The sequence below is a fragment of the Pygocentrus nattereri genome, chromosome 3, assembly GCF_015220715.1.
Source record: "Pygocentrus nattereri isolate fPygNat1 chromosome 3, fPygNat1.pri, whole genome shotgun sequence".
Lineage (NCBI taxonomy): Eukaryota > Metazoa > Chordata > Actinopteri > Characiformes > Serrasalmidae > Pygocentrus > Pygocentrus nattereri.
In genome coordinates, this window is record NC_051213.1 from 15,248,462 (window position 1) to 15,262,292 (window position 13,831).

The window sequence follows — 13,831 nt, forward strand, 5'->3', positions numbered from 1 at the left end:
CTGCAGGTTTGTTCTGAGGAGCTCTGTGGAAGGGGGAGAAATCATAATTTTGCAAATGGTCAAATAGTGAAACACTCTGTTTTCAGCATGTCAAACTGGAGAGCTGTGTCTGAAACTGTGCCCTATTCACTATATAGTGCACTATTTTGGGGTTACACCATTTTGTGGTGACATCCGGCAACATAGTGCAGAAGATCCAGTGCACTCAAACAATTCCACCACACAACCGATGTACTCTGGTGGACAGGGGGTACCCATAATGCACTGCATTGTCTGTAAGTAATGGGCAACCCAATATAACGTAAGTGTTTGAGGAATGTGTTTATGTGTAAATGTGGATATTTTAAGGCTATGCCCAATTTGAAACACTGAAAGAATCAGTTAAACCTTTTGAGGAAGTCTCTAAAAAGTGTTATAGACAGCATAGCCCTTAACGCTATTCTTTGTTAGATTTGCTTAAATTAACTTGGAATAGCCTCCTATTTAATTTTTTTCTATCTTTTCCCCTTTATCCTCTCCTTTATTTCTCCTGCTCACCTGATATTATTTGTTGAAAAAGACATAAATACGTGCCTTGCTTGTCTGTATTTGTTATATCTATGTTTATATATATATATATATATCCATCCATCCATCCATCCATTATCTTCCGCTTCTCCGGGGTTCGGGTCGCGGGGGCAGCATCCTAAGCAATGAAGCCCAGACCTCCCTTTCCCCAGCCACTTCCACCAGCTCTCCAAGGGGGATTCCGAGGCGCTCCCAGGCCAGCTGGGTGATATAGTCGCGCCAGCGTGTCCTGGGTCTTCCCCGGGGTCTCCTCCCAGGTGGACTCGCCTGTGACACCTGCCGAGGGAGGCGTCCAGGAGGCATCCTAACCAGATGCCCGAACCACCTCAGCTGGCTCCTCTCGACGTGAAGAAGCAGCGGCTCTACTCCTCCCGAATGACTGAACTTCTCACCCTATCTCTAAGGGAGAGTCCAGACACCCTGCGGAGGAAACTCATTTCGGCCGCTTGTATTCGCAATCTTATTCTTTCGGTCATTACCCAAAGCTCATGACCATAGGTGAGGGTGGGAACGTAGATCGACCGGTAAATCGAGAGCCTTGCCTTATGGCTCAGCTCTTTCTTTACCACAACAGACCGGTAAAGAGCCCGCATCACTGCTGACCCAGCACCAATCCGCCTGTCAATCTCCCGCTCCCTTGTACCATCACTCGTGAACAAGACCCCGATACTTGAACTCCTCCACTTGAGGCAAGAGCCTATCCCCGACCCAGAGAGGGCTCTCCACCCTTTTCCGCCTGAGAACCATGGTCTCGGATTTAGAGGTACTGATTCTCATCCCAGCCGCTTCACACTCGGCTGCAAACCGATCCAGCGAAAGCTGAAGTTCGCGGCCTGATGTCCCCAATAGGACCACATCATCTGCAAACAGCAGCGATGTGACCCTGAGGTCACCAAAGCGGACACCCTCCATCCCTTGACTGCGCCTAGAAATTCTATCTATAAAAATTATGAATAGAATCGGTGACAAAGGGCAGCCCTGACGGAGTCCAACTCTCACTGGGAACGAGTCTGACTTACTGCCGGCTATGCGAACCAAACTCCAGCTTTGTTTGTACAGGGCCTGAATGGCTCGTAGCAAAGAGCCATGTACCCCGTACTCCCGAAGCACCTCCCACAGAATACCCCGGGGAACACAGTCGAATGCCTTCTCCAGATCCACAAAGCACATGTGGACTGGTTGGGCAAACTCCCATGAACCCTCCAGAATCCTGGAGAGGGTGAAGAGTTGGTCCAGTGTTCCACGACCAGGGCGGAACCCGCACTGTTCCTCCTGGATCCGAGGTTCGACTATAAGCCGGAGTCTCTCCTCGAGTACCCCTGCATAGACCTTGCCTGTAGTTGGAACACACCCTCCGGTCCCCTTTTTTAAAAAGAGGCACCACCACCCCAGTCTGCCAATACAGTGGCACCGCCCCCGATGTCCACGCAATGTTGAAAAGGCGTGTCAGCCAAGACAGCCCCACAACATCCAGAGCCTTGAGGAACTCAGGGCGGATCTCATCCACCCCTGGAGCCTTGCCACCAAGGAGCTTCTTAACTACCTTAGCGACTTCGGCCTCAGTAATGGACAAGCCTATTCCCATGTCCCCAGACTCAGCCTCCTCACTGGAGAACGTGTCGGTGGGATTGAGAAGGTCCTCAAAGTATTCCTTCCACCGCCCAATGACGTCTTCAGTCGAAGTCAGCAGCACACCATCTCCACTATATACAGTGCTAGTGGCACACTGCTTTCCCCTTCTGAGTCGCCTGACGGTTTGCCAGAATCTTTTCGGAGCCGACTTAAAGTCACTTTCCAAGGCCGCACCAAACTCCTCCCATACACGGGTTTTTGCCTTGGCGACAACTGAAGCCGCAGATCGCTTGGCCTGTCGATACCTGCCAGCTGCCTCTGGTGTCCCACAGGCCAACCATGCCCGGTAGGACTCCTTCTTCAGCTTGACAGCATCTCTCACCTGGGGTGTCCACCACCGGGTTCGAGGATTACCGCCCCAACAGGCACCAACTACCTTACGGCCACAGCTACAGTCAGCCGCTTCAGCAATGGAGGAACGGAACATGGCCCATTCTGAGTCAATGTCCCCCACCTCCCCCGATATCTGGTCAAAGTTCTGACGGAGGTGTGAGTTGAAGATCAATCTGACAGGTTCTTCTGCTAGACGTTCCCAGAAAACCCTCACTATACGTTTGGGCTTGCCTGGTCTGACCGGCATCTTCCCCCACCACCTGATCCAACTCACCACCAGGTGGTGATCAGTTGACAGCTCAGCTCCTCTCTTTACCCGAGTGTCCAAAACACATGGCCGCAAGTCCGATGACACGACTACAAAGTCAATCATTGAACTGCGGCCTAGGGTGTCCTGGTGCCATGTGCACTTATGGACATCCTTGTGTTCAAACATGGTGTTCGTGATGGACAAACTGTGGTTTGCGCAGAAGTCCAAAAACTGAACACCACTCGGGTTCAGATCAGAGAGGCCATTCCTCCCAATCACACCCCTCCAGGTCTCACTGTCATTGCCCACGTGAGCGTTGAAGTCCCCCAGTAGGACAATAGAGTCTCCAGGAGGAGCACTTTCAAGCACCCTTCCCAAGGACTCTAAGAAGGCTGGGTACTCTGAACTGCTGTTCGGTGCATAAGCACAGACAACAGTCAGGACCCGTTCCCCAACCCGAAGGCGTAGGGAAGCTACCCTCTCGTCCACCGGAGAAAACCCCAACATACAGGCACCGAGTCGAGGGGCTATGAGAAAGCCCACACCTGCCCGCCGCCTCTCACCATAGGCAACTCCAGAAAAGAATAAAGTCCAGCCCCTCTCAAGGAGATTGGGCCCAGAGCCCAAGCTGTGTGTTGAGGTGAGCCCGACTATATCTAGCCGGTATCTCTCAACCTCGCGCACCAACTCAAGCTCCTTCCCCGCCAATGAGGTAACGTTCCAAGTTCCAAAAGCCAGTTTCAGCAACCGAGGATCAGAACGCCAAGGCCCACGCCTTCGGACACTGCCCGATCCACAACGCACCGAACCCCTGCTACTGCCCCTCCCATTGGTGGTGGGTCGATATATATATATATATAAACAAAATGTATTTACAATAAGAGCATACATTTATTTTTGTAATTCAAACTGAATTTCATTTCTAAGATATCTAAGCCTAACCTTTCTGTCATCAATCAGTAAAAGCATGAAAAAACATGATTGAACACTCGCAAAGAGCCCACTTGAGCTCCTGCACAATCTGATCTCTTAACTATTTTCGTCATTTTTGGCTTGCTTGAACAATGTATGATGTACATACGAAGTAATTTATGAGTGGTGCAAAACAGCCTTCTTTGAACTGTTTAGGTCGTGTAAACGCATCCAAGATCTGTTTTTTTAACATAAAGCAATTTAACAATAAAAAAACACATTTTCTAAATAAACTGGAACAAGTTACTCTTCTAAACAGTTTATCGTTCCAGAAAACTTGCAATAGATATAGATCACTCCCGTTCATCATCACCACCATCATCATCAGGTCAGGTAGGCGTGACGTCAGCCGGCCCTGCCGAACCGCCCCCTGTCCCCTCGCCTCGCTCTCTCTCTCCCGCTGCAGCTGCTCCAGCTGCCGCCGCCGCTGTCTGTCTGGCTGGCTGCCTGCCGGCGGGTGTGTGTGTGTGTGTGTGTGTGTGTGTGTGTGTATACGTACGTACGTGCCTGCTCCAGCTCCTTTCCGCTCGCCCCCGCTTGTCGTTCAATGTAGCGAAGATCATGACAGGCATCGCTGCCGCCTCCTTCTTCTCCAACACTTGCCGATTCGGAGGCTGCGGGCTGCACTTCGAGTCCCTGGCCGAACTCATCGTGCACATCGAGGATAATCACATCGGTAGGTGTCTGTTAAACCCTCCTCCGCTTCTCGTTCTCCGGCTATGGCCGCCCTGCCGCTCAAGCAGGGAGCGCTCCGCTCCGACCGGGCTGCCGCTCTTCTGCCTCCTCCTGCGTCCCAGTTACTGCAGCTGCGCTAGGTGTGGTGTCGTCGTTTCCAGGGCTTCATTTCACGGCGGTTTACCACGGCTCCTCCGTTTCTTTGCCGTGAGAGCCTGGTGTAGTTCTACTGCACCGTCTCTCTCCGCCGCTGGTTTGGCTGTAACTTCTGCGCTATGCTACATTAGCGCTATATGCTAGGCCCGGGTTCGCGCACGGCTGCTGCAGCAACAGCCGCTTACACTGCCACCTCCTCTGTTTCACTGCAGTCATACTGCTCAGAGCAGCTTCAGCAGCGGTTATTACTCTAATTTAGACCATTAACATGGGCGATGGTCGGCGGTGAGATGTAATTTTATCGTTCTCGAAAAGTTTAGGAAATAGCTCGGTTAGCTGGCTAGGTATTAGCTCCCGTTAGTTCCTATAGCGGTAGAGCAGCTGAGGGCTAACTAGCTGGAAGTGACCAATCTCCACGATCAGTCATGAACTGAGACTGACACGGTCACTACTTCACATCGAACCGCTTTACTGTAAACAATTAAGCCCCACCAGAGTTTCAGCTGCGTTATTCAGAGGTTGTAGCTTGATTTAGTATGTTTGATAAAAGACAACTCACTTATCCTGGTGAAAATCACTGAGGTGATAATCGTTGGGAATCATAGAGGCCTTACGATCCGATAATATCACGATACGCGAGCTGCTATACGGTTCTGTTACCATTTGCGTTATACTAGGTATTGCGATATGTTTTGAAGATATTACATTCAAATGCAAATCATGCCTTCAGGAGAAAATGTTCTCTTTTGTCTGATGAAGAGAGACAGAAATGTCATGAAGACAAATCCTCCCTGCATTCACGTGTTTAGTCAGTGATTTTGCACAGAGTTGTTTACAAAGCTTATTGAGCACGTTTACATGCATTTAATAATTCGATAATGCAGGAAATCAGATTTTGTCAGAAATCTGATCATTGCGTTCACATACATTTGAGTGATCAGATATTGGGAATCTCGGGCAGCAATCGGATTTCTGGTTTGCAACCAGCTAATAAACTCACAGAATAAGACGTGGCAGAAATGTAATGTAAAACTTCATGCCCTGGCTTTTTTCACGCACGAACTTTACAATAAATTGTGAACATACATCATCTAGAAGATGAAGAATGTTTAAATCCTTTATTCCATCAAGCACATAGTTGGTCTCAGTGTTGCTACAAAAGTGTTGCTGCTTGCTTATTTCCAGTGCCCGGTCTGTTGACTGAGAAAATCGAAAGAAATCTGAGTAAGAGTATACATTCACAGAGAAATCTAATTACTGAGCTAAAATCCAGCTCTCTTTGTCAGATTAATTAATTGGACTTCTAGACCATGCTCCAGTCTAAGAAATGAGAGTATGCTGTTTGCATGACCACAATCAGTTAACTGCAGAAATCTGATTATGATTGGATTATTGAGTGCATGTAAACACACTTGTTGTTTTAACCTGGTGTTTTGGTATCCTACTTATTCTGCCAGTTGTCTTAATGCATGTAAGATATTAATCATTAATACATTCAAAGTATTAAAAAATACATAAACCCCATAATCCATATTCTTAAACTTAAAAAATGATCTTATTTACAATACGTAAAAAATCTTATTTACAATACGTAACAGTTCTTACAATTTCTAGTTTGTTTATAGTTGGGCCTTGAGAAGAACTGACCCTTTCTCTTGCTGAGTGTCTGCTACATCCTCCCGCGGTTCTCTACTTACATTGTTTGTTTGATTGCAGTGCAGGTGGTTAAGCTGCTGGAGCTTTTGTAAGTGGTTCCATGTTTACTAGGGTTGATAAGGCCAGAGTCTCTCCCTGGAGCTGTGTAAAGGCTGAATTATACTGTTTCTCCCTATGGACTAGGTCACATTTGGGGTCATGCTGCAGGCATCATCTGTCTAATCCAGAATAGCCAAGAGTCATAAAGCTACAGCTAGAGTTCTTGGCGCGCTTACAGTGGTGCTATGTCAAGAGGTGTTGGTGTGAGAGTGAGTATACAGTATGCCATGGTTCACCAGTCTTAGCTGCAAAGGGCCAGTGTGGCTGCAGGTTGTCATTTTGGCAAAGCTTGCAGCCACAGTGGCCTATTGGATATATGATTGCTGACCCTCGCACTATACTACACCAACTAGTTGTAAATTTGCAGTAATATCAGGTGAAAATGAAGTATTCAAATGAACAATCAAATATCACTATAGTTCAAGGTTTTTATGCAAACAAGGAGCCAGAATGCTCCCAGAGAAGACAGAGGAAGGATTCCAACAGTAGTAAAAATACAAATCCCACAGCTGTCACCCTATGAAACTGAATGAAATCAAATGAAAGTGAATGAGATTCTGTTTCCAGGCTGAATTGTAAGTATGTTATATGCTGATAGTTAATTCTCAGCAAAATTCCTATTAATGGCTCACTGTAGAGGGACTTTTGTCATATAGCATGCTGTTGTGTGAGGCAAAATGATATATTAATCAAACATATCTCACTGTAGTGCAACAGAGGTGCTGCAGTCATTAGGTAACAGGTTGCAACTTGTTGCTTTGTAAGCCAAGTATAGAACTCTTAAAGCAATGCAGGTGCAGTCAAACCGAGGATAATACAAATAATTGAAGTTGATCCTTTAATAACGTTTCTTTTGATGTAGGTTATTTAAACCGTTGCAAGGGTCTGTGCGATCAAGTGTTGTGTTCTGTGAGTGCAGCATATCTTTGCTGTTGGAACAAAATCTCAGGTCTCCAGAAGTTTTTGGGCCATTTATTTTGGTCTGTTCATCATGGAATTTTGACATAGTGTAAACGGCAGCTGGTGCTTTTACGTTGTATTAAAAAAATGAAGGGTTTATGCTGCAGCAATAATATTAAAAACGCATTGCAGAAGACTATTAAAAAAATGGGCATTTTATGGTACATTTTGACAAAGTGATCTGATCATGTGAATGGCTTCCCACAGAACACCCACAGAACACATAATTGAGCGATTTGTTGTAGGCATTTAGTAGGTCTGTCAAAATTATTACATAATCGCCTTATTGCTGTTATTTGAGATGATCAGTTGTTTAAGCTGACTGTAATAATCGTCCACAGTCATTAGATTTCACAATCACTTTATGTTGCAGCTAACAAATTGTTTGTTAAATGAAGGGTATGCTGTTTGTATGCTGGCAGAATGAATGTTTTTTTTCGCTCATATTTTTACTCTCTTGAACAACATGTAGCTTTGCTTAACTCTACACATTATTGATTCTACAGTGCAACCGCTGTTTGCTACTAAGTAAATGTAACTAACAAGTAAGGTGGCTAATCAGCAAATTTGGCAACTACAGGATTTTACTAGTTTCCAACAATTAACAAGAAAAGCCAATTGGATATTTACTCACAATGATTTATATGAGAATGATTAGTTTAATGATCGTGACAGCCTTAGGCCTCATTTGCGTGTTGCAGACTTCTGCAGTATCAGTACTGCAAAGACCAATATTATGATAATGAGTAACAATTATGCATTACATTTTGAAGCTGTGCCATTGTGTTTCGTTGTCGTGGCTTATCACTTCTCCAAGTAGTGACAGATCACCGTTTCACCTCAGGCTCTTAACTTCAGTATTTAATTATCACCAAGTTCATGCTGTGTGGATTTGATATGTGAGGTGTGGGCCCTGATTCTTTAATCCCTGCTGCAGTAATGTGACTACCAGGCTGTCGGTCTCCTGGAGAGTTTAAACTGGTGAGTGAATGTGAAGGGCTTTGTAAAGAGAAACCCACTTACAGGAAGAAGCTGAAATCTTTTCTGGCTGATTGGCATGTTCCTCAACCAGTCAGAATGGACCTAGCCAGAGGGAGGCAGCTGGAGGGCTTTTGTTGTTTCTCATCTCAGTCATCCATCTTAGCTTGAAGCGTTTACTTTTGGTCAGGCACTCTCTAAACACAGACTGCAATTTTCTGCAGTGCTTCATTACAGTTTTGCAACTTCCTGTGTTGCACACTAGAGCATGGGTTCTTACACTAGAGGTTGTGACCCATGATGTGTGTTACTTTACTAAATTGAGGGGGCACTTGATTTACAAATTCAGTCATGAAAGAAACAGAGTTACTCCTGAATTCTGCAAATATGTACATAAAGTTAATCTGAAATTGAATGGACTTGAATAAACTTTGTAGGTAATGTAACTGGCCATATTAAGGGGGATATTTCATATGGGCCATATTAAGAGGCAGTCATGGGTTGGAGGTTAGGGAACCAGCCTTGTGACCTGAAGGTCCTTGGTTCGATCCCATAAGCCGACACTACGTGACTGAAGTGCCCTTTAGCAAAGTACCCAACTGCTCCACGGGCGCCGTGGCACCGCTCTGGGCAACTGTGCTCACTGCCCACTAGTATGTGTATTCACTAGTGTGCATGTGTGTTTCACTGCATGGATAGGTTAAATGCCGAGGTAAAATTTCCCCATTGTGGAACTAAAAAGGGTTCCTTAATCATTTAAGCATATCATTTAGAAAATGAACTTCTTGTTTGATCGAAGTGTAATGACTTTTGCTGCCTGTAAAGCATCAGATTTTTGTCACCGTGCACTGGCAGGTGGAGTAAAAAAGTAAAATTAACAAATAACATCATGTTTCTCACTCTCACCCCTGCTTATCATCAGGAGAGACTCCTAAGCTATCCCAGAGATTCTTTGTGATACCTTGTTTCACTGGGCAGTAGTCTTTCACTATCCTTACATGTACTTGAGGAATTCTTCAGGAAATAAAAAACAATTTTCTTTGTGTTCTTCCTCCACAAGTTGCTCAACAGCATCAAGTGGGTCACATGCCAAATACAGAGCGAAAAAAAACTAAAAAACTAATCAGCACAGAAATAGGACTGTTGTAGTTGTTGCATAATAGCAAAATAATCACTTTTATTTTAGCTGATCACAGAGATTATTCTGCAGTTTTTAGCTTTTGCAATCATATGTTTGCAACACACAGAAAGTTCATTAGTGTGTATTTACTTGAGGCAAGGGCGTGTAAATTAAAGACAGCAGAGAACATGTTTGATTAAGCTACATTGGTGAAAACAAGAAAGTTCTAACTTCTGATAGTTGCTATAACACATTAAAAGGTCGGTTTATTTGACATTCAGCTGTGCCAGTCTTCAGTTGGAGCTACTAAGTATCAGCAGTTAGCAAGATGGCTAATCAGCCAATTTTAACCACTAAAGCCTTGTGCTTTGAGTGTTGCATATGATGAACAAGAAAGACAATTAAATTGTTAATTATAAATTAATTTGCCGTCTTAATCAAAGATTAACAAGTGTGACAGTTGAAAGGTTATTGTGGTTGTTAGTTCTCTTATATAGTACATGATAGTAGATGTAAATCATACATCTGGGAAAAAAAAAAAACTACACACAGGGTGGTCCACAGGTTTGGGGTCTCAAATGTTTTTTTTCCATGTAAGACTGCTCACCTAAGAAGTTAAGAAACGCCTGCTCCAGTGTCTGGATTATGTTACAGTGTGTCCCTGCATTGCTTACTATGCTGCTGTTAGTTGTATGCAGAAGACGCATTTGCAGGATTTTTGCTTGCCTCATGTCAAAGGTAATGTGGACTTCTGTGGGCTTCAGCACTTCAGGTCTCAGCAACAGATTGTGAAGCCATGAGTCATGTGTAGATGTGGCCTTTTAAAGAGACACTGGCCATCTGCCGCTGTTGTTTTAAGGTGAAGGTCAGCAGTATCCTTTCAGTGAAGAGTGATGTAGCATAGCAGTCAGTATTTATTTTAGCAGAACTGTTATTTCACCCCAAATGTGCATCAGCATTATAGCTGATGCTGCTAATGCATTCTAATGCTGTTAAGCCTCATCCCAGAAAACTAAAATTAAGTTGAAGATTTGTTAAACAGGAGGCAAACTGCCAGCATCTCAAGCTGGTGAGTCAATTGCCTTGTTTGTAGAATGATATAATTGTTATAATCAATTATAAATCATGTCGTTAACATAATAGACAATTATATAAAATATACTGTTGTGCATTTGAAGTATGCACGTTTTACATGTTAAAATGATCACAACAGAATTTTCAGGCTACATTCAAACATCTTAAAAAAAGCTTTGTGTATTTTCCATAAGTGTAAACAGTTCTTCCAGTCACGTATTTGATGTGTCATATTGAAAATACATTTAAATTGTCCCAAAATGATCAAATTTATAATGAAATATGCTATTTCAATTTTACAGTTTACTACACAATCATAATCAGTTTGCATCTCAGTTTGCATCTGTGTGTGGTCATGGAAATGGGTCTGCAGTCCTTAAGATTCAGTTGCGCTGACCCATTTCTGGCCAACAGAGGGGGATACTTACTTATGTTTAGGCCCCTGCTGCTCCGGCCCAGTCACTGAGTGTAACTGGAAATGTCTTTTACACCTTTACTCAGAAAACAGCTGTTTGGAATATTTGGAATTTTATGGAGGGACACAAAAACATAGGCTTGGTTTTGGCATATTTACACTATTTATTAATTACCTGACTGATCTCTGTACATATAGTTACTGTTTTTGTTCTGGATAGAAATTATGATGAGTGTATGATGTCATACACACATTGTCAAAATCTCCATCTCTTTTAAGATGCGCTTAAAAGAAAGGACGGTCTCCATTATTTTGGACATAAAAGATGTTATTTCTAACATATAAATGGAATGAGGCTACTGATGCTCCACTTTCAGCCCTGTCTTTACCATTAGCTCATTGAATAATTTCAGTTTGAGTCAGCCTTAGAGTGCTCTGCGTTGTAAGGCACATTTTGTATGTATTTTGAAAATATATTTTAGGTCAAAACCTGATCTTAACAATATTGTAAAACAGTGTCTTAGACATCAGGCAACATAATTGCAATCATTTAATGTTATAACGTCCTGTGTCGTAAGCTTTTAAAGGCATTAAACACTTCAGACATCTGGTTCCTATCACCACCACTGTGATCACTTCTGACTCAGCACATTTCTCTTGAACAAAGGATTTCACATCAGGCCATTCTGAGTGACTTTGTTTACATACTAATGATCTAATTTTGCAAATTTTTGGAAATTTAGAAAAACTGGTGGAATTCCTCTTTAATGTGACTATTCTCTGTGATGTGTTTGTTAAATGTAATAGAAGCTGCTAAAGGCTTCCTTTCTACCTGTCACTCCCTCTGTCTGGATTCTTCCTAGTTGCCTGTTGTGCTCTGTCTCCTAGATGAGGTGGCTTGTATGGGTCAGAGGTGTGAGTTAAAGGAGAGATCGGCCTTATTGGTCAGTAACGACGTAATTAGTGGGCCCTGGAGTGGAAAAAAAAATTCTCCTGGAACCACTCCTTCCTCCCGCCTCAATCCTAGTGAAGTGCGAAATCTGGCACGCCCTGCATAGCACCAGGGAAGCCTAATTACAGAGAGCGATGGCAGATTCTGGCCTCTCTTCCTCTCTCCTCATCTGGGGACCTGCTGCTAAAACACATTCTCTGCTTTAATTAGTACCAGGCTAAACAAGGCCCACATTCTAGCAGCGAGCTCCTCTCTGCTCAGGTGCAGTGGTGGTACAGGGCCAGTAGGTGATGCTGCCTCACTTTCAAAGCAGTTTTGGACCTTCCACTGTTTCTTTGTTAGCTGTAGCAGTGATGCTGACAGGTCTCATTACATACAGCAAACAAGCTCATTAAATTTTTAGGCTGTAATATTTTATTCACGCTTAATGTATAACAAAATATTTTGAAAACAATTTCATTTTAGTGGTTTCCGTAACAAAACTCTGGAATGGTAGTTGAATGAACCAAAAGGCAAATGGGGGAAATAATGGTAAAGCTGTAAGTGTAGAGACATGCTCACGTTGAGACTTGCTCTCTGTGTGTGAATCATATTCATCTGTAGGAGTGAGGGTGAAACAGGGTTAGAAACCAGAAGTGACTCAATGTCATCCAGCTGCTCTTAGAGTTGGTTATTTTTGATGGCTTGCCTTTGGCGTTTGCCCTCGAAGGCATTTTAGATTAAAGCATTACAGTGTGATTCAATGTGTAGATGTTAAAGTGACTGGAGTCAGGAACTGCCAGAAGAGCTCTTGGTCTCAGAGCTAACTGTAACAGCACTAAGAGTAAATCAGTTCTGTAATGCCTCTGACGTTGGAGCCATTGCAATAATTCATGATCTGGGCTTTAATGGACCATAAAATGGTTTTGGTTAAGAGCACTAAGTCTAACTGGCCAATGTCTTATCAGCTCTTCAGCCCTGATGAGACGTCTGTTAGTTCAGAGATCTTATGGGGCTCCATGTATCAGATAGTGCTATATTTTACATTAATACAGCTTGACCCTAGTTTTCATTTCTGGATCTGGTACAGTTTTGCAGTGCATCTGAGTGAAGTGTCAGTAGAAATCACAAAGTGGTCACTGTAAATTATAATGGAGGCTTAATGCACCTAGCTAAGTAACAGCTGTACGCACCTAACGATTAGCTTCTGTCTCTTAACAGATGTCTGTTGCTAATTATTGTACTAAAATTCCAGCAGAGTATAATTTTTAAAAAGTGGCAAAATCAAGCATTTCAAAAAGTGGTTTGCTGCATGGGTAAAATGTACAAACAAAGATGATTTTCAGAGTTTGCGTTCTAGATGAACTTAAGCCTTTACTGTCCAACTTATTGCATTAGATAATGTCTAAGGGCATAAAAACACATTGATGCATTCTGACCAAAAATTTGAAGGTACCAATTGAACTGCAGTGAATTTTTTGCATATATATGTGTTAAATTTGAAATAAAAAAAATGAATATGGCTTTTCAAAAATCAACCTTTCAATGGCAACTTTCCAATATCAGTTGCAACTTTTGCTGAGTAATGGTAAATTTTAGATATTTTTCTGTTGCCAGTTTTCCACTTTTATGTTAAGTATGACTGGAGGTTCCATTATGTGTTGAGTGTTTAATTGAATTGAGCCATGATGAAGTCTGAGATGTCATGATGCTTTGAACCCTTTTTAAAAATTGTAATCAAATTGAACTCTATTGATATGAGATGCTATATGCTTCATTATTGATGACTCAGCATGATCACACTCCAGGAGGGCCACAGCCCTAAAGAGCTCCGAGTCATTTTATTCTGTTCATGCAGCCCTCGTGAAATACATGGTGAGTTAAGTGAGAGATGTTAAATCAGGATAAGCACTAAACTGTGACATGCTTTGGTTGTCCAGGACTGGAATCTGACACCTCTGTGCTAGACAGAAAGGCTTAAGCGTTCAAAATGTTCTCCACATCCACAAATTT

At 43.2% G+C, this 13,831-nt stretch overlaps 2 protein-coding genes across 3 annotated transcripts in view; one reads left to right on the plus strand and one right to left on the minus strand.

The window, feature by feature from the left end:
- Positions 1-4,393, minus strand: part of creb5b (cAMP responsive element binding protein 5b) — a 92,580-nt gene extending 88,187 nt beyond the window's left edge. For both annotated transcript variants that reach the window (XM_017721079.2, XM_037537168.1), the window contains exon 1: positions 4,254-4,393. The gene's annotated coding sequence lies outside the window, so the exon portion shown is untranslated. The remainder of the gene's footprint in view (positions 1-4,253) is intronic.
- Positions 4,285-13,831, plus strand: part of jazf1b (JAZF zinc finger 1b) — a 28,834-nt gene continuing 19,287 nt past the window's right edge. The window contains exon 1 of the mRNA XM_017721082.2: positions 4,285-4,430. Within this exon, the coding sequence (XP_017576571.1) occupies positions 4,316-4,430 (115 nt within the window). The 5' untranslated portion in view covers positions 4,285-4,315. The remainder of the gene's footprint in view (positions 4,431-13,831) is intronic.